Here is a 27,500-nt window from a genome sequence, read left to right as displayed (position 1 = left end):
ACATCTGCAAAGCGTGTGTGTGTTTGTTGTTTGTGTGTGTGTGTGTGTGTGTGTGTGTGTGTGTGTGTGTGTCTGTGCATGGATTTTTGAAATTACACATCGGGAGGGATTCAACAGCTTTTGGGAGAACCAGATGTACTTTATTAAGACACACAGAGACTAAAAGAGATGTGAGATTGGCCAGTGCTGAAACACTGAACGAGGGAAAGACTGGAGCGAAGCAATGGAAAGAGAAAAGGACTGGACCAAACGTTTACTTTATGCATGTAAGATGCGTAGGCTGGATATCTTCTTCATTGAGATATGAAACACATGTGGAAACTCACAAGCACACACACACACACACACACAAAACACACACAAATACAAACACAAACACACACACACACACACACACACACACACACACACACACACACACACACACACACCTGTGGTTAATACCTGACTGACATTCATATTAGCTCATATAGTCGTATTTCTTGCTGGTCTCTGCTGCATAATCTAACTCATCTCATTAGTATTTACAGTACGTATATACTCTCACTATGATATAAGCACTGGCTCAACATTATGTCTTCTTTTACCACAGCGCTCCTGCCCCATTAGCTTTTATGTCTGCTGTAAATGCCATTGCAGGCGCAGTTTCTCTCGGGCCATTATGACGATCCACGTGCGCAAACCAATGTTTACTCCAACGTTCATTTAGAGTCTGTATAAAAACGCTAACGGTGCTGTTGAGGTCATATCCTCCACCCTCTGTCACCAGGATCTCTGACTGGGCACTCCAGTTTGCTCTTGTGCTCAACCCAATACTCATGGCTTGCACAGGAATGTGACTTGAGAGCCGTAATTATGATAGAGGACGCTAGCTAGCCTCTCACGCTCACCATGATGGCACCGCTACTCTGGGCCCTCAGGCTGCCCATGTGCAGCTCAGCGAAGGGCAGCTCCATCACAGAGGGCACCTCCTGAAGTCCGGCCGAGCTCTTTCCTGCTGCAGACTGAAGGAAGAGGTGGACAGATAAAAAAAAAAAGTTTACTCATTACTAATTAATTCATTAGTTCATTAGTTAACTCATTAATAATCAATTACACACAATTCACGACCATGTCAAACCATAGACTATAATTAAAACAAATGCCTAAGACTGTAGAGTCTAATCTTTAGCATTCTTGGCACATATTGTTAACTGTATATTGTGACGGAAGGCAAATGGCAGATATACAGCACATTGCAATATTAGGCATACTGTTTTACCAACATACTATAATTGCTTTCATTTCTGTTTGACAAAATGAATGACATAAGTAACACATACACCCAAATTGAAGAATAAAACACAAGAATGTCCAAAGGCCTGTGGTAACTGGGATTGTCTTTGAACAAGGCTACAACAACCAATGTGCAAGTTGTCTACATTACAAAGACATAATCTGATTAATAATTAGTAGACAGTATTAGTCAGATAATCTACAACACCATTGCATAACAAAGGATAACAAGATTCCCATTCACTTGTTATAGATACTGCAACTAACTATAATCCTTTGGTAAGGAGCTGCACAAAAATAAAAGTCCCCTGAAATGACCCTACTTCCCTCACAAACACAACAGGGTGTTTTGGACAGCATCACTAATAAACAAATGGAATCCATGTCATGTTTCTCTAAAAGCTCCTTGTTCTATTACAATTCACACACAACAGGGTGTTCGCCACAGGCATGCTCTGAACTGTGTGTGTGTGTGTGTGTGTGTGTGTGGGGGGGGGGGGGGGGGGGTATATTTGAGAGTTGGCTGTGCAATCTCATCAACACTATGGGCTCTGGGTTACATGGACCTCACACACACACACACTTTATCCACATTGACCACTCTGCCCACAAATACCCACACCCATGTGTGTATGTGTGAGTGTATGAAAACAGAGCATGCATACCGATCCATGCAAGTATTTATTTACGAACACCAATGTGGTGGTGTGAGATGCACATGCATGACGTGTATATGTGTGAGTGCTAAAAGTGTGCAAGTGTCCAAACTTCTGTGAAATCACTACTTGGTGTAATGAAATCAGTGGCAAAGGAAATCGTCAACTGTTGCGTTTATAGCTAACATGGTCAACAATAAAGTATGTATAAAACAATAAAACAATCACTACCTTCAGTTATGTTACTAGGTGCAACTAAAAATATTTGCATCCTGCCAAACGGTCTGTTATTGAAACATGGCCTCTTGAATGACACTACCATTTGTGTTGATTATTTCCCTTGTTGTGTCTTCTATGAGGATAGGTTCACCTACCGGTTCCGTCTGGTTCTGAGAGCTTCGTCTCAGGCTCATGTCATTGTCGTCTTCATCACCTTTTTCATCATCACTGGAGAGAACAACTAAGACAAGAGAGAGACAAAGAAAAAGAGAGAGAACCACAAAAAAGAGAGGGGAGAGCTTAACACAGAGGCCTGAATGTTGCAATCGCACAGCTGCAAGCCAAAGGCAGCAAGCATCGAGTATTAGCATCACAGAAACCACATGTTGGTACAAGAAAACAAACACACAGGCAAACATTTTCATTCAAAACAGTTTTTCAGTAATTCACTCACTAATTTAATATCCGGAAACATGACATTACAAAAAAAAAATCGCCTTTCTGTGCACTGCTAGTGCAGTTCGAAAGACATCAACAAACACACCGCAGCCATCTGAATGGCAGGATGAACGAACTGATCTCTTTAACGAACACTAGCATGAGTAACTTGCTGCGCCGCACAGTCATATGGCTCAACACAACAGATGTGGACACTTCTTCCCAGTGCCAAACCCTCTATGGATAGAGTGCGTGTGGGGGTTGCGACTCAAGTGACAGCACCAGTGAAGGCTGCATCGGGGTGGCTGGAGGCCACAGCGTAATCTCACTAGAGGCCTCTGGTTCCTGGTCTGAAAGACTCTCCTTTACTGGCAAACCTGTTGGCTTCCAGTCAGTGACTGGTATTAACAGTTAAGTGCCCCGTGGCCTGTGGCCCTGAGCCTGGGGAAAGTACTGGGGTGAGAAAGAACACTGTCCCTTTCAGCAGGGCAGGGTGGGGTGGTGAGGTGGGGTGGAGAAAATCGGATGAGAAGCCACTTCCTGCCGGACGTGGGGGTTGTGACCTTCACGTGAGGAGACAGTTTAATTAGAAAGACAAAAGGTCTCATATAGAAGAGAGCAGGAAACATTTTGAAAGGAAGAGGTCATCAAGGAGAAAGCCAAAAAGGAGAGAAGAGCTAAAGACGTTTTCAGAGAGATATGGAAAAATGTCTGTATGTCTGTAGGTATGTATGACGCACCTCCTTAAATTAGTCAAGCAGTTGACCTGAGGCCAATTTTCAGCTCCAAGTTGACCACTTGGCACTGGGAGCCGGATGTGGTGTCCGATGAACTGGACTGCTAAAAAGTCACATGGTTTCCCCATTGGAGACGGAAGAGGAGGAGGGGGCACTGACTGGAAGGAGATTAGCTGGAAGGGGATTGGCTGAAAAGTGGATTGGCTGGAGAGGGATTGGCTGAGCCTGGCTTCAGCGTCCACGTGGCTAACAGGCTTAGAGGGGGCAGCTTTGGGGATAGGGGGGTGGGGGGGTAATCTGGGCAAGGGAGGAAGGCCCCTGGCTTGGCCTGGTTTGAGCAGCCCAGCCACGCTGACCAGGCCGACTCTGGGAATAGCCGAGCTCTTTGAGAAACGGGTTGTCAGCTAGCTGTCCAGTTACTGAGTGCTGACGCACGTCAACCTGGATTTGACCCACAGTCCTCCCCCATCCCAGTCTCTGTCTCTCTCTCTCTGTCTCTCTCTCTCCGTCTCTCTCTCTCTTATCTCCATACCTCCCTCCTTATTTCTCCCATTCCCTTATTTTCCATCTCCCACTCTCCAACTTTTCTCCCCATAACCCCCCCCCCCCTCCCCCCTTCCTTGTTGTTTTGCCCAGCCTTTTTACGCTGAGCCCTCGGCCATTAGACTGTGCTGAAGTGTGAAGACCAGCCACTCATTTCAGAGCGGCTCCACTGCTGCGGATCATGGCTCTCTGGGCAGGCAGAGAGGCTCGTGAAGAGGCACCAAAATTTAATGAACAGAGAAACTGCTGTCTCATCAACCACTCGTTGCCGCGAAAAAGACGAAAAATGTCTTGTTATGGAAATAACGGCTTATGAGAAATATTAGACACTGCCGGCGTTACTCCCTCCCACCCCACCTCCTCTGCTTTTCCCCTAACTTGTTTTAGGAAAGGTGGTCGCCGTGGCGCCATCACAGAGGCTCCTGTTGTCATTAGTGAGCAATCACGCGGAATTCTGGGAAGCGTAAACACAGACGGGCTGAGAGAGAGAGTCAGCAAAACGAGAAGTGAAGAGGAAAGGGAAAAAAAACAAATGCAGAAGAAAACGAAAGCCGACTTAGAAACGTTCAAAACTGGGAACCAGACAGGGTGCGAGAAAAAGTGAGTCAACTGACACACAAAAAAAAAAAGTGGACAATGAGTTCAGAAGTCAGAGAGAAAGAGGCCTGAGAGAGAGGAACACTGAAAAAAGAGAAAGAAAGGGCAGAAATGGCTGAAAGGAACTGGCGGGGACTTTTGCAGGATATGAGATTGCAAGCATCGATTTCTCTTTCGACTCTACTGGGAACTCGGCACCGGCGGCGCCCTGCTGACACTGACACTGGCACACACACACACACACACACACACACACACACACACACACACACACACACACACACACACACACACACACACACACACACACACAAACACACACACATTTCTAGGACACACCACACCACTAGCTACCACTCCAGCTCTGGCCCTGTTCCAGTTTCCAAAAGGGAACGGCGAGGAGATTACGTAACCGGCCTCCCATACGGGAAACGCGCAGACAACACTGTTTACTCGTTAATGATCTCATTAGTACTGCGGATATTCAATTTAGACGCTGGCCGAAAAGGACTCGCTCTGGTTTGCAAATTTCACGACGCCTCAGGGCGAAATGCATTTCAGGATGCCATTGCACAACAGTGAACGTTAGTCATGGAAAAAGAAAGCCAAATGAAGACGATCTCTTTGTGCGACTGTGTGCTGAGGATAACCAGTTTAAAAACGTGTAAACAAAGTAATGCACCCACCAAGAGAATATAAGACTTACTAGGTTCTATGGGCCCCGGTTTTGGTTTGGGCTTCCTGGAGTAGGTGCGGAGACAGCGGGGCCGCATTAGCCTCTTCATGTCCTCATCGTAAGGGTTCTTCGGAGGGACTCGGAGTGGAGGCCTGCTGGGACATTTCACCTGGTCCCTCCATTTGGCCTGGTACCCTGAGGGTGAGGAAGAGGAGGAAGAGCCCCCCTTCACTGAACTCGGCTGCGGTCGTTCCAGCGGGGTCTTCTCTGGTGTGGGACATTTCACCTGGTCCCTCCATTTGGCCTGGTACCCTGAGGGTGAGGAAGAGGAAGAGCCGCCCCCCTTCACTGAACTCGGCTGCGGTCGTTCCAGCGGGGTCTTCTCTGGTGTGTCTGCCACTACCGCGGCCTCAGCGCTCCGCTTGGGGGGGCACGGGGGGCTGTTTCTGTGCGTTGTCGGGGTAGGTGGTTTCCCCTGGCCCTCGCCATTCTTTTTGTGCCACGAGCCATTCTGCCCACAAGAGAAGAGAACACCACAGGATTTCAACAGGGCATTAATAATAACAGATCATGACAGAGGGAATCCTCTCCTCTAACTCCCTTTGGTCGCACAAATGTAAGAAATGACTAAAGCACTCTGCATAGTAAACACAATGACTGTTAGCCAACAGCTGCATCGCATTTCTGTTCTCAGTAGGCAAACCAAGACTCTACGTAAGTGGTAAATTCCAGGCAACCAATGTGGTACATGAAACTATGAGATCATCAGCTGAGATGTCATCCTTTGTCTTCCACTACTGACTCTCAATCCTGCTTCTGGGACGCCCCTAGAGTACGCGTTGTTCATCTTTCCCTGCTCTGAATACTAGACTGAAACCATCAGTAGCACCTCTGGTAAGCTGAACAAGCTGAGCTAATTCCGACTAACATCATCAGTCAGGTGCTTTTTGAACAGGAAGAAATTGAGGGTAAACAGAACTGGGGAGCTCCAGGGGCAGAACTGACCAACCTGCTTCACACACACAACGAAATGACCAATAGTGACCCACACTGTTTAGTGCCTCTACGAAAGGACTGCTGATTGGGAGGCACCATGCTGTTTGATACTGTGCGTCAGAACGTACCTCTGCTGCTTGGCCCCCATTAAGGCCTCTGCTGCCGTCCTCTCTCAGCGGCGTATCTCTGTCTGGAGATTTTGGTCTCTGCTTCACTGGCGTTTTGGTCCATGAGAACTCCTCCTCCTCCTCAGAATCCGGAGACTTCCTCTTCCCTACACCGCCATTACCTACAAGATCAGACACAGGTGTACAAGGGTAATGCACCTCTCAAGCAGGAAAAGGGGCAAATGTAAAGGAACTTATAATTTGCTGGGGCTCAACCATCATGTCAGAAACTGATTCACTTCAGTCAACACAGAAGTGGTCAGTCACATTACAGGTTCTGTCTAGGTTGCATTAGGGAGCGGCGGTGGAGCAGATAAACCCGACTGACCCAGTGACTGGGACATAATGGTGTTATCCCAGACATTATCTCAATGCTAATCCAAACCATCTCAAAATAACCTGATCGAGATTAAAAAAAAAGGTTAGTCTTTATAAATGAGGTGCATGGCCTCAGGGAGAGGGTGGCGAGTAACGGGAGAGGGGAAGCGAGCAAAAGACAGAGCACAAGAGTGCAGCCGGCCATTTTTAACGGGTCCATAAAGTTAAGCATTTGTTTATTTATCTCAGATATGAAGCCAGGAAAATGCCGGTCCTTTCCAACACAATGTAGAGCACATCAAGGGAGGGTCAGACATGGGAACAGCTGCTTGATGTTAAACTCGTAGCCCCACGGCAAGAGCGAGGGCACAGCGCAAGCCAACAACTTTAAGAGGAAAAATAGTCATTATAAGCACAAATGGAGGGAAAGCTTCAGTCCCAAATGGGGCAGAGTTTCCCTTCATTAGCCATTTGCTAATCAGGAGCAGGCATCAGGCCATGGTTTATTTGACTTGCACTTGAGAACTTGCCCATCCTCACTATTTCTCTCACTTGGGAAAATCTACATCCCTCACTGCTGGTGCTGTAATTCTACACGGGGTGCATTCTGTCATCACTCAAATGCTGACACATATGCCATCACTACAAGAGGTGACAACAGACCATTTAGGTGTTGGGGCCGGGGACAGTGCAAAGGTCAATTCACCAAAAGTTTCATATTAACTTTTCACTGTTTATGTATGATTTATCTACATGTGTTTTGAATGTTGATCTACAGTATATGGATGGTACATTGCCATTTACATTGTACTGTATGGCACTACAACGCCTTTTTGTGCCTAACTCCAAAGAACATTGAGCTAAATGGTCCAAACCCTAGGGAGAAGAACCATTGTTCCATTGTGTGGGGGCACAGTGCCATTACCTTGGAATCTTTGTGGCCGAGGAGAGTCACCAACAAACCGCTGACTATCCTCATGGCACAGTGAGTCAGATGCTCGCTTTGGGCGCCACCTAGAGGGCACACACACGCACACATTTTAACCATTTATTTATGTCCACATGGAGAAAAATGGTGCAGGGACACTAATATTAAAGATGCAATATAATACATACACAAACTTATGGACCAGTGTATCAGTAAGCAGTAAACATCAGATACTGTAAATTAACTGTCAAATAGCCACTATGACCATATAACAGGGCATATCTGAACAGTATTATTACAGTATTATATACAGTGGGTGTTTGCATATATGAACAAGCTAACTGTACTGAGGAACATCTGTAGAGAGGGATCATGCTAGGTTACTACTTTGGAATTACAAGACTCATGCAGGTCACTGTAATGTACAGTTACATTTCAAACAAAAAAAGGCTAATAAAGTTTTTTTTTTTTACTAATATTCCAGTTGGTAGTGAGTTGCAAGAACACTCAACTCTGCACAATGGTCATACCTCATCTGATATAATATGAATGAGCTTATGTTACATGGCTAACCTATGCCATCTGCTGGAGAGGTTTGGAAGTTCTCGAGGTTGGAGGCTCACTATCATTTATCCTGTAATCAACCTATTGTTTACACTCTAAACATGTTTGTGTGTGTGTGTGTGTGTGTGTGTGTTCGAGTGTGTATGTGGTATGTTTGTGTGTGTGTGTGTACAGTATAGTATGTGTGTGTGTGTAAGACAGAAGTGGAGACAGGGGAAGTTATACAGTAAGGTGGGTAGATGGGATAGACTGGGGTTAGCTGAACGCCTTGCGCTGCTCTGTGTAGACGACATAGACAACATACACAAGAAACCATAAACAACAATGTACATTCCTCACATTAGTCTGCTGACCTACACTTTCCATGTTTTCCCATATTATGGTAAACACAGGTGATGGTCAGATCTACTTTTATGGTAAACACAGGTGATGGTCAGATCTACTTTGTCTCTAATACCACAACCACTTCCTCCCAGTCAGACGTTGTTACCTGTCAGCTCCTCCATTCATTTGGCTCTTTGGTTTCTGGGTATTTCCACTCATGAGACTTTGTGAGTCTTGGTTCCATTTACTGGCATGTCTTGTGGATGTCCAGGATGACTTCAGAGTGCAGACATAAGAATCGATTAGGCACATGTGTGAAAACAACTTAAATATAAACATTGCACAACAAAAAAGCAAGTCTATTTCATTCACTGGGTGGTGCATCTTTAATGTACAGTATCATCAGCTGAGTTTACTGACAGGAAAACGGAATAAGGAACAATGCACAAAGATTAACATCTTCATCTTAGCTGTAATTATTTTTTAAAGACAGCAGATCCTTTAAATATCTGACACGCAAACCACCTGTACTGTTGGTAGAGATCTACAGTCTCATAAGCTGATGACACACATGACAACTTCTTGAGCAATGCTGCTGGGTAATGTTCCCCGAGTATTATGGTTCTGGCACCCTCTGATATTGAGCAACTATTTATTTTTCTGCAGAACTTTAGTCATCAGTAGGCAACTGTTCATGATTAAAATCAGAACACATGGAACTGGTTATGTAGTTGCCTAGTAACATTGCTCAAAACGTTGCCCCATGTATCATCACCTTTACAGCACTCATGGATAGAATGCAGCTGAGAAGGCTCATGCATTTCTGTGATACAAGGATAATGATAAAGGGATACAAGGATTTTATTTGTCACATACATAAAGAGACACCTTGTAAAACATGTAGTAGTATAGCATTTAGCTGCTCAGCTTTTCAGTACAACACTGCTGATAACAATCCAATGTTTTGGTAGCAGAACTCTCGTTTTACCTTACACGGCGTGTCGTCATTGAGATATCTCAAAGGTGACTGCGAATGGATATTGCTGTCTGACGGCTGTCTGATCTTGGGGATTCTAAAAGGAGTTTCCATCTAAAGACCAATGTACACAGTTAAGCATGCACATCACGTGACACTCACTATTTCAGGCCTAGCCTGATTTTTACTTACTGACATCGACACTGGCATATCAGAATATAAGAATCTAGGGTTATATAGTAAACGGTACCTTGGCTATTAGACTATACTGAGGACACAACTCAACCAAGCTAGCTCCAGCTATTACAGCTAACGTTAATGTTAGTTAGCTGAGACTAGTTTACCGTAAACGTTAGTTTTTTGCAACACAATGATCGATCGAAGGTAGCATCTAACGTTAGCTAACGTTAATGAAACGTTGCTCATTGCATGAAAGTGTAAAGGGTGCCTTGTCGGAACATGCCTGACTAGCCCACGTATAAGAAGGACAACAAGTTATTTGCATTACCTTTGCAGGTGATTTTACATTTTGTCGTCATATCAGCTAAAAAGAAATCATATGTAATCAGTTGTGTTGACAGTTTCCTCTTACTTCCTGTTAGAAGTTCAGAAAGTTTCCGGTACGTCAGAGCCATGAGGTTAATGCTACCAAAATAAAAGGTCGGTTTCCTACAACAAAACATAATGACGACACCAAGCGTATAAAAAAAACTATACGTGTGAACATGGTTAATTGTAAAAAAAAGAGACCCACAACGCAATTGGCTCCGCTCTAGTATATCCAATGTTCAATATTCATATCAAGACGCATGACTGCACGGAAAGCTGAATCGCTTAGACTCTTACGTACTATTTGTGTATTACGACATTTCCGCCAAATTGAGGATGTTGGTGGGGCGATCAGATGTGCCGAATATGTGTTGATTTATTTATTTTAATACAGTTTTGTGTTTTTTAAAATGTCTGAGTCGCCGGACGCGCGCAGCTTGGTTTCTGCCTCTTCACAACTCAATTTAATGGAAATAGATGCGGTGAGAGATCCTGACATGATCGCAGTTGTCTTCTCCTTCTCATTGCTGCCTACTGTTTACTTTGTTGCACTGCCTACTACATTAAAATGCATCTAAAACCCCGGGCTGTACGTTGTACTGGCTTTCCGTGATAGCCTGGTATGTTAGCTTACTCGTGCCACTATCTTGCCAGACACTGCGTGTCTTTGGCATAGCCTAGCCTACATCCACCCAGCTGTCATGTGCGTTATTTCTGTTACTCCTTAATATTACAACAGTGCGCATTCAGAAGTAAGCGTCACAGCCTATAGGCCCACATAAAGTGTGCATTGCCATTTTTTTTTTCATTTCAGATTGATGATAAAGAGTTTGACATCCCACAAGTGGATACTCCTCCAACACTTGAGAGCATCTTGAATGAGGTCAGTAGCTATTATTCTCTGTGGAAAGAAATAATTGCAGGCCTATTATGATATAATACACCCCGAACCACCGTGTAGCCTAGTCCTTGCTGTAACTGGCATGTCTTTTTTCCTAGCCTGAAGATGAGGATGAACCATTCATCTTGGAGGACACATGTCTTCTTAACACCGAAAACATTGACACGCATTCCTGTGAGACCTCCTCCCTTGCCAGCTCTGACAGTGGAGATCGCACACACCTGAAGAGGTTAGTGCACCTGACCTGTCCCCAAAGTGCAACTCAACACACTCTGAACACTGGTAGCGCAACCAGTTGTACTGAAGGATTTTGAAGTCACAAAACTGCTTGGATTGTTTTACCTTGGTGAATCATGGGCATTTCTTGAAAGTAGTGATGTGACCATTTAAAAATTGTTGAACAAAGTATGTGTGTTCAAGCCCTGTTACTCTTAAGTGCATCAACTGCATTGTGTTTTTGCAGGAGAAAGAAAACTATAGAGATGAACACAACCGTCCATGGCTCAGTTATCAGACACAGCATCCTTAAGGGAATCTCGGCTCAGATGGTGTCTGCTGCTGTGAGTCTCTTATGGTTACCTTTATATTTGTTTTTCTGCTGACAATTCACTGGCTATGTTGACTAAAGGGGAAGGGGGGATTCTGGTGTTTTGTTTGGTGTTTGTTTCAAATATCAATAAACCAGACGTTATCCAGAATCGTCACTCCACCATCTTTAAGCCTGGCACTTGTTCCTGGCCCTGTTAATGGCCAGGGTGAGACAAACAAATCCAGCCTATCGACATTGTGCTTCAGGAGTCCACAAGGGAGAAGTGTGATTTTATGGGCTATTCAGTTCTAATGACCATATAATAACCTTTCCTGAAACCAAAACCAAATTGCAGACTGCATTTTAAAAAGGTTATCGAAATGCACTTTTTTAAAAAAATTAAATAAATTAAAAAAAGGATCCCTTCTGATCCCTTCCCTTCCAAACTCATCAGTTAAGTGTAATGCATTTATTATTAAGCTAGTAATGACAATATTATTATCCCCTAATTCAGGGGTTCTCAAACTTTTGTGGGCCGGGGAGCCCTCATGGAGTGGAAAATTCTCCAAGGACCCCTCATAATCGCAACACATAAAACCTAAGTTAATCATGTAGCTGTATAGCCTTTTTTAAAGGATTGTTGTTTCTTTGTCAAATGTAGGCCCATTGTGTTGAACACATAGGTTGCTTCACATAATTTCATTTTGTTGGCGGTTAATTAATAGTAAAGTGTTTTGACGTATTGATGTAACATATCAGCAGATCAATTGGGCAAATACTGATACTGTAGCATTTTTCGCCATATAAGACAATTTCATATTTTGTAGCAAACTTTGTCAGGGACCCTCTGACAATGTGCTGCGGACCCCTAATTTGTATTCCTCTCTCCCTACTCCCTGCAGGACAAAGTAGATGCCGGCTTGCCCACAGCTATAGTGAGTATCAATGTGCTTATGAGTCACACTTTGAGTTTAAAATGTTAAGGTTTGATGTGTATGGTGTTTATTCACCATTTTTCACAGTTTTTTGTATCTTTCATTAGACTGTCTCAAGTGTTATTGCTGTTGGGACATCACATGGTCTGGCGCTGGTGTTCGGTAGGCATCACTCATTTATTTGAGACAACTTGATTATAGATGCATGCTGTTTAACCACTAATATTTTATGTAGGTTGATAAGTGTTGAACACTTTACAAAGATGTGCATGTGGTATATAGATTAAATTCATGTTTTTTTAGGAGTTTTTTTTGTCAGAACATGTAACTGCATGTATCCATTCAAAATACTGTATGTTAGGTATGGTGTGTTTTAGCTAACTAACACTTGGGTGCTCCGCACAGTTATAAACATGCAAACCTTAGATAATGGTTAATCTCAGTAGCAGGTCTGAGAAGAAAGACGTTTTCCTTTAATCTAGAAGTACAGTTTGATGTTTTATTAGCATGACTATTACACTGTACTGGTTGCTTAGTTCAATTAACCTTGTATGAACAGTGATGCCTGTGTGCCAGTATTTTACTCAATGTTGTTCTTGGACTGTTTCTCTGCCTTGGCTTTTGACCTGGGCTGGATGACCAGGAAAAGGTAACATGCCATAAATAGCTCTCTGCTGTTCTGTGTCTCTTTGGGATGTGGCATTGCAAACTGTTGCTGTCGCATGCCTGTAGACATAGCTGTATATACTGTAGCTGTCTAACCCCCAAAAGCCTTTAAATAAGCATGAGCTTGTGGTTACAATATATGAACTTTCTTTCCTTTTGTTCGTCATTTGGAAATTAATGAGGTTAAGGTTTGTTGTTAGAGGATGTTGGTTTGCAGAGAGCATGGTATTTGTTTTGTCATTTCCATCTTTGTTCTTCATTGGTTTCCATTTATTGTTTTACATATAGAGCAGAAATATGGAGTGTATCATAAACGTGCTGCCATACTTATGGTGGTTGGTGGTTTTGTTGGCCTCCATTTTCTCTTTTTGTGGGGTTTAGGGACAAAACAAAAACTCTCTCAGAAATTCCAGAATGCATTGCGTCTGAGTCGTGTGCACGAATCCTTTTTTTAGACCAGAACCAGGCGCTACGGCTGTGCTTAGGAACCACGGCAACGGGAGCAGAGTACGGAGCCGTGTCTGCCCTCAGCATTAACCATGACTGCACCCGTCTACTTTGTGGCTTTGCCAAGGGACAGGTGTGTTGATCTCTCTCTCTTTCTCTCTCTCTCTCTCTCTCTCTCTCTCTCTCTCTCTCTCTCTCTCTCTCTCTCTCTTTCTCTTTCTCTCTCTCTCTGTCTGTCTCTCTGTCTCTCTCATTTACATTTCATTACCTGTTATACATTTCATACCTCTCTTATAACTGTGTATATGACAACTAAATCTCTTTGAATCTGAAATCTCTCTAAATCTCTCTCTCTCTATCTTTCTTTCCTCTCTTCTTTACTCTCTCTCTCTATCTTTCTTTCTTCTCCCTTTTACTCTCTCTCTCTTTCTCTTTCTTGCTCTCTGTCCCACAGACAACTTCACTTCCAGCAAATACTGCATTTATGACAGCACATATGAATGCAAATGCTTTATGACAATGATCAGCTGTTATTGATTCAAATGTGCAAAATGCAGAGTCCTGCATTTTGAATGTGCAACTGTGCTTTGTGTGGGAAGGCCACAAATGGATTGTTTGATGTTCAGTCCATTGTTTGATGTTCAATCTGATGTTCATATATTTTCAGATTACAATGTGGGACTTAGCCAATGGGAAGCTCCTTAGAACAATCACAGATGCTCATCCACCTGGAACAGCCATTTTACATGTGAAGGTAAGACTGAAAACATTTTGGCCAGTCAGAATTAGTATTAAGTATGCCAATTTATTCAGTTATGCCAATGTGCTCTGATCATTGGGTTCTGATATGGTACAAAGTAGACTCTATGCACTTAAAAGTCAAACTACATTTTAACATATCATCTTAAATCCCCTTTTGTCTTTGTTTCAGTTCACCGATCATCCAGCGTTGGCTGTATGTAATGACAGTGGTGGCTCTGTGTTTGAACTGTCATTCCGGTAAGCAGTTACTGACATTATTTGATCATTATTTGTGTTAAATGTTTCCATACAACCATCTATTACAATATAATGCTGTCATTGTCACTCCTCTTAGAAAAAGCCAAACAGAAGTCTATGCTCTTGCATTGCTGTGCTGTTTTCCACCACTAGAGGACAGTATCCGTCTATAACCTGTTGGCAACCTGTGCCTTGTTTAGATTGGCATACTGATATATTCTCCCATCAGCCAATTTTCTATACCTCTACACCTTTACAGTGAAGCTGTTTGGATTAAACTGGATTGTGCTGGGTTTGTGGCTATTCATCGCTAGGCGACAGAAAGCAATCTCTAGTCCAATCAAGATACCAGTGATTGGAAACAGAGCAGACTTGGGGTTCCTGGTAAATAGCATTACCTGTCAGCTACCCTACACTAAATGACATTGTGAGGACATTCACTGCTTTGTGTGGGGTGAATATGGTGTTGGATGACTGTGACCAATCTTACTGGCTGTGTCATGGCAAATGAAACTGTCTCACCTGAGCCTAATAGCAGAGAGTAGGGAACAATATGAGAACCATTTTGTGCTGACAGTTTCCCATTTTTCCTTTTCATGTTTCATTTGACTTGCGTCAAGGTGTCTCCTGCTGGCTCAGGGTGTGTGTGCATCTTTAGTGTCAAGTTGGGTTAGGTACAAATAACACTCTTGTTTTTTCTCTCTATCTCTTCCTTTCTTTGTCCCCCTCTTACCCTTATCCCTGCCTCTCTCCCTATATATCACTCTCCCCCTCCATATACCTCTCTCTCCTCTCCCTATCTCTCCACCCCCTCTCTCTCCCCCTCTATCCCTCCCTCTTTCCCTCAATTTCTCTCTCCCTTCTCTATCCCTCTCTCTCTCTCTCTCTCTCCCTCCCTCTCTTTCTCTCCCTCCATCTCTCTCTCTTTCCTTCTCTCTCTCCCTCCATCTCTCCATCTCCCCTCTCCATCCCTCCCTCTCTTGCTGCCTTCCAGGAGGGTGATGGGCATGCGCACCTGTGACTCCCGCTGTCTGTTCAGCGGCTCCAAGGGAGAGGTGTGCTGTGTGGAGCCCCTACACGCGGGCCCTGAGCTCAAAGACCACCCCATCACCCAGTACTCCCTGCTGGCCATGGCCTCCCTCACCAAGGTTACCGCCTGGCCCTCCTCCACCTCAAAAACCACTGGCAAACCTGACTTCCCTCACAGTTCATTGGTTTACAGTATTGATGTGTTTTCAGAGTAAATGAGACGTAGAAATGGATAAGTTCATGATGTTTTGATGAATGTTGATGAATTTCAACATTCATCAACAAACAATTTTCAGAGACAATTAACTGTTAAATTAAATGCGTAGAGATCCTTAAAACAAACAGCTATGTCGACACCCCTGACTCATACCTTATAACACTACTGAGTCTCGCACTGTGTGTTTGAGTAGGTGTGTAGTAGGCTGCTCTGAGGACAGTAACTCAGTTTCTCCTGCCGCCACACACACACACTTAATGGGTCTTATTTGTCACAGATACCAGTGTGTGGGATAAAGTCCCTGGCTGGTAGTGATAAAGCAGCAAAAGCAATAAAAGCCAATAAACAGCAGCTATCCACAATAACACAGTAAAACTTACAGCCCTCTGCTGTAATTTCTTGATATGCTGTTGTTTGGATTGCAATTTCCTTACACTGCCATGGAAAAAATTTCCAACAGTGGTGTAAAAGTAAGTATCTAGGAGTCCCATGCTCCCTCTCTGTTCCAACGCCCAACTGTAAGCCAGGCTTATGCGGTTTAGGATTCATTTTGTCCAGCCTCTGTGCCCTTGGGCAGATCGCTCTGAAATAGCTGTTATGTGACCTGAACACAAAATATTGCGGTACATTGTAGCAATCTCTAAACTGAGATGAACAATATTTATTTATCTCACTGTCTGTCTTTCTTCGTCCCTTTTTTCTACCTCGCTTTAGATATTGGTGATTGGACTAAAACCATCCCTGAAGGTGTGGATGACTTTTCCCTATGGCAAGGTACTAAAGCACTCTGTTATCTGTCAGATTTAGAAAATATATTTTGGTGATTATTTTAGACAGTATACCTCTGACTTACAGAAGGGCAGAGATTTAAGCTGTCACTGCCACTTATCATTTCACAACATTCCGATTAAGGTTCTGTTAGTAAAGCTCTCAACCTTTTGATGATTGTTTGCCAGCCAAACACTTCTGAAGTACTTACAGCCAGCCGTGCACTAGTAAAGAACACTGAAGCCGTCGCACACCGAGTCAACAGTAGGACGTCTGATAGCGTCTGGTCGGTAGATTGTAGCTCCAATCAGTTTGGTGCATTAACCACCACCAACTCTGACAGACCTCCATCGACTTGTTTATGCCGATTTGACATGTTGAATCGGCATTGGAGCCGTAGGAAAAAGGTTTGCTCTGACTGGATGTTTAGCTTGCTAAGAAGCACAGTGGATCATCAGATCAGATCAGAACATCATCAGATATTCCCATAAGGAGATACAATCCTGGTTATTAGCTTTTGCCTCTTTTCCACCTCTTGCTTTCTCCCACAACCAAAAGACCCAGGACTGACAATACCAGTGACATTTGCAACTTATTATCAAACATATTTTTGATTGGAAGTAGATTGCTTCCTGTCTTTGGTGAATATGAGTAGTGTAAAAACTGCTAAGCTAGCACTGCAATGTTTGCCTGCACCTTTACATCCGCATATTGAGCTAGCTGCAGCATGTAGCCTACAGTGTACATGCTAGTTGACGGTGGGCGCCGCAAAGGCAACAGAATTGTAGCAAGTGCTAGTGCAGTCTCTACACAAGAACATTTCAGGGTCCTTTGGAGTCTTGACCATCTAAATTCACATGATCATATATATATATATACTAATCACTAATCGTATATATATATATATATATATATATATATATACTAACTTATTATATGTGAATCTAAATGAATCTGTCACTTGTTTCCTTGCATATTGTCACACCTGAATATATAGATCATATGAATAAATTGTTAGTGGACTTTGATGTACCTTACCTTACCTTACCTTACCTTATATTACCTTGCCTACTCTCTTATATGTCCATATGGTGGTTGTCCATATGGCTGGTCTCTAGACTTTATTCTTGCACTGTTGCACTGTTGGACTTACTCATTTGCACCATCACCATGACACTCACTCACACAGAGCACCTTACCTTACTATGCACAGAGAATCACAGGCTCAGTTCCTGCAGTCATTGCAAGCGCCTCATGATTAATCACCCACTATGTAGATACTGTTTTTAGACTTGATTTAGATTTAGTGTTATTTAGTATAATTTGTATTTTAGTATATTCTTTATCTTACTGTCCTTATTGCTTAGTTGTGTTTTTTATATTATATACTTTTAATTACTTTTTCTGCTGTTAGTGAATGTTGTGTGTGATGTCTGTATGCTACTGAGACCTTGAATTTCCCTATGGGGATCAATAAAGTATCTATCTATCTATCTATCTATCTATCTATCTATCTATCTAATACTTTAGTTTGTGCTAGAGCTGCACAGCAAACTGCTTTCAAGTCAGTCATTCAGTTGACACAAAGCTGAGTGTCCTTGAGGATCAACCTCTACACTTTATTACAATTACAGTCTCTCTCTTGTTTCATCCAGTGTGCCCTCTCCCTTTATCTTGTCCTTCTCTAGCTTACTTCCCTATTCATGCCATCCCTTTCCCTTTCTAGTCAAAGTACTAAGATGACTGCTTGCATAAGCATTTAGCTGCAGTAGTACAGTAAGGTTGAACACACGGCTTGTGATATGGCTCTATTCCCAAGAGAAAGAGAATAAAAACACTGCAGCATTTGGTAGGATGTCATGTTTATTTATTTTTTTTAAAGTGAAGCAAAAGTACAGCATTGTGCTTCTGATCGGTTTGTGTTTACATTCACATGAATAGAGCCAGGGCATGAAGGCATGAATGAATAATGCTACCAAGGAGTTACTCACTGTGCTAACCTCTAAGTTGATTTTTTGGCTGTGTAGCTACTGTAATAGGGCATTTGCTGCTGAGTGTGAACTGTTGGTTGATTGAAAGCTGCCTGGTGGTTCTCTTGCAGACGGATCCGGCTAGCGTGCCCCAGCTAGCCTGGCAGTTTGTCTCTGTGCAGAAAGCTGTCAATCCCGTCCTGGCTTTCTGCAGAGGTGACACAATCCATTTCCTGCTTGTAAGTTCTTGAAGTTCTTGAAAAATTGTACATTTATTCAGTGACATTTTGTGTCTCACATTGTCTTGTTTTCTTATTATATAGTTAATAAAAATGACAGTACGGTATATAAAAAATAGAATGAGTTGGTGTAACTGTAGGATGCTTTGGTTCCCTGCTTCAGGTGAAAAAAGATGAGTCTGGAACTATCCATGTCATCAAACAGCGGCAGCTCCATCTAAACTGTGATGTCATCAGCCTGAGTGTAAGTTTCAGCCATGTAGATGTCTTTAGAATGTAGCTAAATCATGTAACTCTTTGGTACACACTCTGCAACTTATACCATACTTATACTCCTCCGCTGGTCCCATCTTAGTCAAGTTCTACAGGACCTTTATTTAGGGCCCGAGCACCGTAGGTGCAGACCAGGCGGTGTGCATAGCCCTATTGTCTCTGTAAGGATTATTAGAGCCCAAGCACCTTAGGTGCTCCAGGCTGAGTACCAGACACAGGCGCTTGCAACTGTACTGTATTTTGCAAATTGGAATTAGTTCCTTAGACATTAACATTTAAGAACAGGCCTGATTGTCTGAATCATCTCACATCCACAATAAACAATTGTTTGTCTATGTCCCTGCCAATTTCCTCAGAATGTTTTTCTCTCTTGAATGTCAGCTGAGCTGTATTACCTTTAGGGTAATACTCACCATCTCTGAGTCAGTGGTATTTTACTTGCACAAATTTGAAGGAACTCAGCCTGCTGTTATTCCCAAGAAGAATTTAGAACTGGATTTGCTCTGTGGTTTGCTTTTTTAAAGATCAGAGTCCTCTTTCTTTTGTTTTTGAAGATTCTGTTTGCATTTTTGATCTGTCCCTACACCTTTTCACACAGTTGGTTTGAAGATTCTGTTTGCATTTTTGATCTGTCCCTACACCTTTTCACACAGTTGGGAGCTTAGCTAAGCTCAAACAGTTATACAGTCATTATAGAAAGCAGTTTAAGGTGTGGAGGAAGAGGAAGTGAAATATAATCTCTTATTCCATCACTACTTACTTTTACTATCTACTTCACTCTCTACCTCCATCTTGCCTCTGCTCATTCTCTCTCTGTCTCTCTCTCTCTCTCTCTCTCTCTCTCTCTCTCTCTCTCTCTCTCTCTCTCTCTCTCTCTCTCTCTCTCTCTCTCTCTCTCTCTCTTTCACTCCCTCCCTCTTCTCATTTCCGTTTCTCAGTGGATCAACTCTCGGACGCTGGTGGTGGTGGACAGTGTGGAGAAGCTGCATGTGGTGGACCGGCCCAGTCAGGAGGAGCTGGAGACGGTGGACCTGGCCGAAGTGCAGTTGGTGTACAACAGCAGCCACTTCAAGTCCCTGGCCACTGGGGGCAACGTGAGCCAGGCTCTGGTGAGTGCAGTGAGATCCACTCAGTCGTGGCCATCATGTAAGGATTATTAGGGCCCGAGCACCGTAGGTGCAGGCAAGGCAGTGTGCAAAGCTCTATTGTCTCTGTAAGGATTATTAAATAGCCGGCTTCAGACCGTCGAGCCAGGCCAGGCTAGGGTAATTTGAGGGGCCACCTGGTGACATTAGCCCAGGCTACAAGCCTCATGACCCTGACACGTTTGTGTTCAGGCCATTAGCATGTCCGCATTACACCTCGACACGCCCTTTCTTGTGAAAACGTCACCAATACCACCCATTTTCAAACAGGGTAAGCAGAAAGTTGCATATCTCTTTCCTATACTGTAGCCTATGCTATCGAAGTCAGTCACCTATTTCTGTCCTTTTACGTGTACAGTATGTCACTTAATAGCCTATTCATTTCTATACTGTACAAACCAAGACAGCGGATTCTTAAAAACGCAAGCACACACAACATACGTGTATCTAAATGAGCTATGTACCATAAATTACATTTAACAGTGTTGTAAGGCTGCGTGTACAAATCCGCTTGGAGCTCTGGTGGAATTTTGATTTCACAAAGATGTGCCGCGTGAGTGGCCACCCACCGCACCAAACTCAGAGCGCACGCTGCACAGTAAAGAAAATATGATTTTGAAGGCAGTAGATGCTCCTGCTAGGAACCAAACCAGACTTTGTTCAAATCTACACATCTATTTCACACAAACATACGGGTATTTCTGGGCGTTTAAGGGCGTTTTTTGGGAGGTAACCAGGTACGCAATACTTTTGGAGGTGCAAACAAACGCTGCATTGCCATTGAGATCACAATAGTAAGGAGCTGGCTCAAGGGTTATAGGGCAATTCCATGGAAAATTATGTTTTTGTAACATCCATAACACCAATAAAATGTGATGGTATGGTATGATGTGAATTATTACATGAAATTTGAGCATTTGCTATTTTTGGCTGAAGAATGTACATGAGAAAAAATGCACAAAAAATGTATGTTATCATTAACATCATACAAATGCCAAGGCATTTCACTGGCGTTATGGATGTGACAAAAAGTCCATTTTCCGTGGAATTGCCTTATAAAAGTTTTTTCTCGTGTTCAGTTGTAAAATGAAGGCACAGTTTTTACAGTCATAGATATATGTGTTCACTTCTGGCTCCTTGGCTATCAATTTTGTAACGATAACAGGCTTTTTAACGTCTTTAGAACACTAAACATATCGGAGGTGTCAAATGTTGAGTTACTCCAGTCTAGATTTTTTGACGTCAATCACTCCTATGATGTATTTCTATTGTCTATCCAAAGTAAAATGCCTGTTAAAGTTAACTTATGGTTAAATAACCAAAAATCCGATAGTTTGCACCTCCAAATGGGTGGTGACATACGTCTGTGATGCGAGTTTGTGTGAAAGAATGGCTACTGGAAAATGTAAGGTTCATTTATCAAATGTTATTTTGAAGTATTAAAAAACATCTTTATTTTAGAATTTCTGAACGAAAGGGGCTGAAACTGAAATTGGAGCTTTTATGATAGTTCTTTAAGTAGCCTACTATTCCACACTATCGATAGCATAAAACACACTGGCAGGAATAATTTAGTGGGACGCTTGTCTATGTTAATTAACTCATAAGTTCACTTTTAATTTTAGCCTACTGTGCTACATGGCGACCTCTGGACAGAGTTAGCCTACTGACAGGCAAACATCTTTAATACGAACGTAACCGCTATCTCTAAACTCGGTGTACTAGCAAATACTGCTGTGCTTTCATAGCCATTCCATTCTATCATGTTTCTCGACTTCACACACAACAACGGGTTGACCCCGCCTTCACCTTGACCCCACCCCTAGCCCGGCTCTAGCACCAAGTGGCCCAGCGTTTAGGGTGGGCCAGAAATCAGGGGCCAGTAGCACCAATATAGCCCCCAAGTGGCACCAGTTAGCACCCGCACTCGCTTTGGTTCGACGTTCTGAAGCCGGCTATTATGGCCTGAGCACTGTAGGTGCAGGCCAGGCGGTGTGCAAAGCCCTATTGTCAGTGATGAAGTATGAAAGATCAGCATAGCAAGTGAATATAGGACATTGGATCAGAGCCTCAGTAGAACTGCACACAAGAGATACACTACTTGGACAAACGTCTTAGGACACCTGAGGTGTGTTCAAATTCCTTGAACAGAGGCGAACGTGCAGGCGAACATGTTTTTATGAACAGATGCATTTGAACGATTTTGTGTTAACATTCCTCTTCGTCCAACTCCCAACATGTTCACGGAGAACTACCTCTTCAAACTGTGGACTGTGGATACTAGGGGAGTGTTCACACACTTTTGCAGAAAACTCAAGGAAAACAGAAAATTGTTTGCAAATGTTTGTGAACGTTTGCCTATGTTTGCGATTTTTAATGCACCTTAGGTTATTACACCTTCAGGAACTTTTACGACATCCAATTCTAAATCTACAGGCATACGATAGCTACAGTAAAACACGCTTCCTTGGAAGGTTTTCCACAGGAGAGTGTGTCTGGGATTGTTTGCCCATTCATCCAGAAGAGCATATGTGAGATCTGGCTGGCTTGCAATTGCCGTTAGTTCATTACAAAAGTGTTTGATAGGGTGGAGGTAAGGGCTCTGTGCCAGCCAGTCAGTGTCGTCCATACCAAACTCACCCAAACATGTCTTTATGGACCTTGCTTTTTGCACCCTACCCCTCTATAATTCACTGAGCTCTTCAGAATGAACCATTCTTTCACAAATGTTTGTAAATGCAGACTGCATGACTAGGTGCTTGATTTTATACATCTGTGTATCAACAATTGACAATGCAATAGCAAAACAGTAACAAGGTCACCCTGACCCTGGTGAGACCTGTGTCCAACCTTCCTTTCCCAGACACTTGTAATAGACCGCCCTGAAAGCCCTGAAATTGACTCTGGTGAGACCTGTGTCCAACCTTCCTTACCCAGAAACATGACAGAACCTCTGCAGTCAGACTGTGTAATTGTAATGGTCTGTGTGGCCTTTGGTTGTTGTAAGCTTTGAGCAATTGCCTCACTAAGATATTCCATTGCGAATCCATTCAGAGCTGTAGCACTGCAGTCCAGTCAGTTGTTCCAGGCCAGTTTCATCCACCCCTCTTCCCCCTGCCTGGCGGTGTGGTTCACCCTCTGTGAGAGGTTTCTAATCTCCTCTTCCGCCCTGTAGGCCCTTGTTGGGGAGAAGGCTTGCTACCAGTCTGTGTGCAGCTACGGAGGCCAAGTCGTCTACCTGGGAACCAAGGTAATTCCATTCCTCCGTGGCGGTGATGTGAAAAACACTCCAGCAGGGTGTTCATAGGCTCATCACACATACACACACACATACTGTACACACACACACACACACACTCACACATACACACAGAGCTTGTTTATCTTCAGCGGAAATGTGTTCTGGCAGATGATCTTGTACACCTACATGACAAAGCTGGCGTGCTCCAATGTTATTATCCTAATCAAGCATCAAAGCACGCCAACAAAATGCATCAAGATTCTTGGAAGTGGGGAAGCGCACCTCCTGCTATTTCAACTCCAGCCAAAAGCTGAAATAGGGAATGGAGGAGGAAGTGGAGAGGGAGAGGAAAGGGAACGAGTGAGAGATGGAGGAGAGATGCAGGGAAGAGTTTCAGACAGACCCTGCAACTACCTGATATGAATGAGGCCGTGTGTGTGTGTGTGTGTGTGTGTGTGTGTGTGTGTGTGTGTGTGTGTGTGTGTGTGTGTGTGTGTGTGTGTGTGTGTGTGTGTGTGTGTATATATACCGGTGTGTTTGTTTGTGTGTGTGTGTGTGTTTGTGTGTGTGTTTGTGTTGTGTGTGTGTGAGAGGGAGAGGGCAAGAGAGGAAATGTTTGAGTAATCGAAAGAGGCCGCCACACTGGGCCTGCACCCCGTCATCCATTAGGAGGTGTTTACAGAAGGGCAGCAGGGTGATTATGAGCTGGCACCACACACACCCCAAGTCCTCGGTCAACTCTACTCACACACACACACACACACACACACACACACACACACACACACACACACACACACACACACACACACATTTCACCTTCACAGGGGTTGTTAATGGGTATAGGGAGAGCCACAGCAATGTGCTGTGAAGTTTCTCTGGAAACCTGGCTCGTGTCCAGCCCCTGCCAGAATGGCAATAATGACCTTAGTGATAGAGTGGACCTACAGGCATGCGTTAGCCCAAGTTTTATGTGAAGTTTTAGGCCTACGTGTTTAATTGCAATTTGTAAATGTACTGTATACCCTTTGCTTGTTTGTTTGTTTGTTTGTTTGTTTATGCTTGTTTTCCTCCTCCCCAGTCCGTCCACATCATGACCTTAAGGAACTGGAGGGAGGTATGTTATCGGAGCCAGTGCAGTGTTGCTGTGCTCAAATACATAAGAACACTTCATATTGCACACCAACATACAGACAATAATAGAAGTTTTTCCTCTTTAACCCCTGACCTAGAAAAGTCTTTTGCCATTTCTATCGTTCAACTTCCAAAGTGCTTCCAAAGTGCTGTACTATTGTTTTAGTATGTATTGTTACCTCTACATAGTAGTATTTATTCTTACCTATGATGACCTCTACATAGTAGTATTTATTCTTACCTATGATGACCTCTACATAGTCATATTTATTCTTACCTATGATGACCTCTACATAGTAGTATTTATTCTTACCTATGATGACCTCTACATAGTCATATTTATTCTTACCTATGATGACCTCTACATAGTAGTATTTATTCTTACCTATGATGACCTCTACATAGTCATATTTATTCTTACCTATGATGACCTCTACATAGTAGTATTTATTCTTACCTATGATGACCTCTACATAGTCATATTTATTCTTACCTATGATGACCTCTACATAGTAGTATTTATTCTTACCTATGATGACCTCTACATAGTCGTATTTATTCTTACCTATGATGACCTCTACATAGTCGTATTTATTCTTACCTAAGATCTCTGCTGCATTATAGCTTGAATGTTATTGGGTAAAAGTGTCTGCTAAATTAATAAATGTCAGTGTAAAGTGTAATGCCGTGACCTCTAAACGCCTTTGCCTGTTGATAATTGCCTCCGGTCCATGCCACTGCTGGCACGCCTATCTGTGCCCGGTGCCTGCTGCTCCAGAGGGTGGACCACCTGCTGAAGCAGGACAAGTTTGTGGAGGCTTTAGGTCTGGCCTGGTCCTTCCATGAGGGCACTGCCAAAGCTGTGCTGGGTGAGTGACAGCCCATTGATCTTGTCAGTGCTGTTTTGATAGAGGTTGTGACAGTGGCAGTGGGTGCAATAAGTAGTATCTTTATAATCAAACAATTTGTTTGTTGTATACAATTGTGTTAATTTGGTCTATACTTTTTTTCAAAGCTTTTTGAAGCAGTAACATCCAAAGCAGTTGCAGTCTAGTTGTGGTTGTGATCTCAGTGACGAGGATGATGAGAAGTTGTAATGGGAAGTTGTGATGAAAAGGTTGCTGGCAAAAAGGGACTGTAAATGCTTCTGTTAATGATTGTTTCTGATGAGGGGAATTAAAATGGAACTATTCAAAGCTTCACCTCACTGGAGGCGCCAGCAGAGATTAGGCATGCTGAGCTAGCCACGCAGAAAGAGAAATCATCATCCTCTTTAAAAAATTTCCTCCTAAAAGAATTTAACCGTGACCACCGTAATAATAATGCAAAAATGCCGCTTCATATAAAAGGCTCCCAGGCCTAATTAATGAAACGAAAATGTTTGAGCGTGACGGAGAGTTTTGCTTAGCATGACTGAAGAGTCTGACTCGTGCTCTGTGTCAGACATGACTCACATTCCTCATCCCCCTGCTCTCTCTCTCTCTCTCTCTCTTCTTTCTCTCATTGCTCACCAAACTCTCAGGTTTATTTGGGGAACCCGCCAAGAGGAAAGGCGTAGTGGCTGACAAGGTGAGAGATTGGTATTTGTGCATTATCCATATTGTTTTCTGTCATTCAATTTCTTTTAGTCCCAGTTTATTGTGCCCATAGCATTCACTACATAATTAAGAATATTTTGCATTGGTCTTACTGATATTGCGATTGCAAATTGATTTACAAGATTAGTCAAACTTCAGTCAAGATTCACTATACAATATAGATTCACTATACATTTAAAACATGGGATGAAGCATCTAAATATGAACTGCTCTATCTACTAGTCCAAGGATGAAAATGAGAATATGCAAATAACTTCCAAATATAGCTTTAAGAGCCACTTATGATGAGCTAGCTTGAGAACGTTACCTCTGATTGATGAGCATGACTGTCTGTCACACAAGGACTGCATGAATTTAAAAAAAAAACATTTATGTGAGATATTGGGTCAGAGTCGCTAGCTGCATAATTATCTGCAGCCTTTGTGAATGGCTAATTGCATTAGCTCAAATTGTGATTTCAATCCCATTTCAATTAATGTTTCAGCCCTTATCAACATGTATGAATGTAATTGTTTAGGCATGGGTCATGGGCATAATAATAAGCATGTCAAACTTAAGATATGCAGGCCCTAAATATGGTCACTCCATGTCATAACTAGAAACCCATTAAAATCAGAAGCCAATAAGCCCTGGAAGTTATTTTCTGTACCTGTACACGGACCTACGGTATTTGAAATTATTGCTCAAATAATCATTTTTTTCTGTGCATTAAAGTTTGTGTCAATAAGTATAGCTCCTGCCTAGCACTTGGGGATGATTCCCTCGACAGAGAATAGAGTGCAGTTTCATTAATTTGGCCTGCAGGTTCATAGTTAATGAGAAGGAGCTGGTCAAGGTCTCATGTCTAGGGTGTGTTGTTTTATTGGGATTGTGGAATTGTTCTTGTAAACCGCACTGTTAAAGTGGTGTGGTGTATATGTGTGCTTCTAGGGGGCTCACTGCTCCATGTATGTGTGTGTGTGTGTGTATGTGTGTACACTACCCCTGGATGGGTAAAATGCAGAGGGCACATTTCCTACAGGAGTATCCTACAGGACAATAGAATATAACTTAAATTAAAAAACTTAAAAAACTTAAACTTAACTTAAAGTCCTGTACAGCTCACTACTTTATATGAACTTATCTGGGCTGCTCTTGGGCTGCTCTCTAACATCTAGATGGTGGAGATCCTTTTCCAGTATGCAGAGCGCTCTCTGAAGAAATGTCCAGAGCAGGGCAAGATCCAGGTGATGGAACAGCACTTCCAGGTATGTCTCCTCCTCCAGAAAGCCCTGCTGTTTTTGTCAGGTGTAGCCCACCTTCAAAAAATAATACTTCCTGGAACTCTGAGTATCCACAATAGAAATGTAAACAGTTGGAACTCTGAGTAAAGCACAAGTAGAAATGTCAAGACGGGTCAAGACAGCACACACTTTGTTTCTATGCAGTATGGAAGTTAGTGTACAT

General features: G+C 43.0%; 2 protein-coding genes across 4 annotated transcripts in view; one reads left to right on the top strand and one right to left on the bottom strand.

The window, feature by feature from the left end:
* Positions 1-10,012, bottom strand: part of LOC143142517 (sentrin-specific protease 7-like) — a 22,402-nt gene extending 12,390 nt beyond the window's left edge. For 2 of the 3 annotated variants that reach the window (XM_076303452.1, XM_076303453.1), the window contains exons 1-8: positions 9,923-10,012; positions 9,427-9,528; positions 8,605-8,714; positions 7,548-7,636; positions 6,266-6,426; positions 5,172-5,652; positions 2,306-2,391; positions 891-1,004 (exon numbers count right to left, since the gene is read on the bottom strand). In XM_076303452.1, the coding sequence (XP_076159567.1) occupies positions 891-1,004; positions 2,306-2,391; positions 5,172-5,652; positions 6,266-6,426; positions 7,548-7,636; positions 8,605-8,714; positions 9,427-9,528 (1,143 nt within the window). In that variant the 5' untranslated portion in view covers positions 9,923-10,012. The remainder of the gene's footprint in view (positions 1-890; positions 1,005-2,305; positions 2,392-5,171; positions 5,653-6,265; positions 6,427-7,547; positions 7,637-8,604; positions 8,715-9,426; positions 9,529-9,922) is intronic. The other variant, XM_076303454.1, reaches the window with a different exon arrangement.
* Positions 10,013-10,300: 288 nt separating this feature from the next.
* Positions 10,301-27,500, top strand: part of vps8 (VPS8 subunit of CORVET complex) — a 93,588-nt gene continuing 76,388 nt past the window's right edge. The window contains exons 1-19 of the mRNA XM_076303450.1: positions 10,301-10,445; positions 10,778-10,846; positions 10,963-11,093; positions 11,328-11,424; positions 12,296-12,328; positions 12,436-12,490; positions 13,450-13,574; positions 14,109-14,195; positions 14,373-14,440; positions 15,435-15,588; positions 16,401-16,460; positions 18,556-18,663; positions 18,827-18,907; positions 19,875-20,045; positions 23,257-23,331; positions 24,404-24,439; positions 25,235-25,325; positions 25,979-26,025; positions 27,212-27,301. Of these exons, the coding sequence (XP_076159565.1) occupies positions 10,374-10,445; positions 10,778-10,846; positions 10,963-11,093; positions 11,328-11,424; positions 12,296-12,328; positions 12,436-12,490; positions 13,450-13,574; positions 14,109-14,195; positions 14,373-14,440; positions 15,435-15,588; positions 16,401-16,460; positions 18,556-18,663; positions 18,827-18,907; positions 19,875-20,045; positions 23,257-23,331; positions 24,404-24,439; positions 25,235-25,325; positions 25,979-26,025; positions 27,212-27,301 (1,650 nt within the window). The 5' untranslated portion in view covers positions 10,301-10,373. The remainder of the gene's footprint in view (positions 10,446-10,777; positions 10,847-10,962; positions 11,094-11,327; positions 11,425-12,295; positions 12,329-12,435; positions 12,491-13,449; positions 13,575-14,108; positions 14,196-14,372; positions 14,441-15,434; positions 15,589-16,400; positions 16,461-18,555; positions 18,664-18,826; positions 18,908-19,874; positions 20,046-23,256; positions 23,332-24,403; positions 24,440-25,234; positions 25,326-25,978; positions 26,026-27,211; positions 27,302-27,500) is intronic.

Source organism: Alosa pseudoharengus, unplaced genomic scaffold (genome assembly GCF_046254945.1).
Source record: "Alosa pseudoharengus isolate Yale_2024_CS ecotype anadromous, Long Island Sound unplaced genomic scaffold, YU_APseudo_1.1 YU_APseudo_1.1_scf_24, whole genome shotgun sequence".
Lineage (NCBI taxonomy): Eukaryota > Metazoa > Chordata > Actinopteri > Clupeiformes > Clupeidae > Alosa > Alosa pseudoharengus.
The sequence above is the reverse complement of the archived record's forward strand: the minus strand, read 5'-3'. Positions and strand labels throughout refer to the sequence as shown.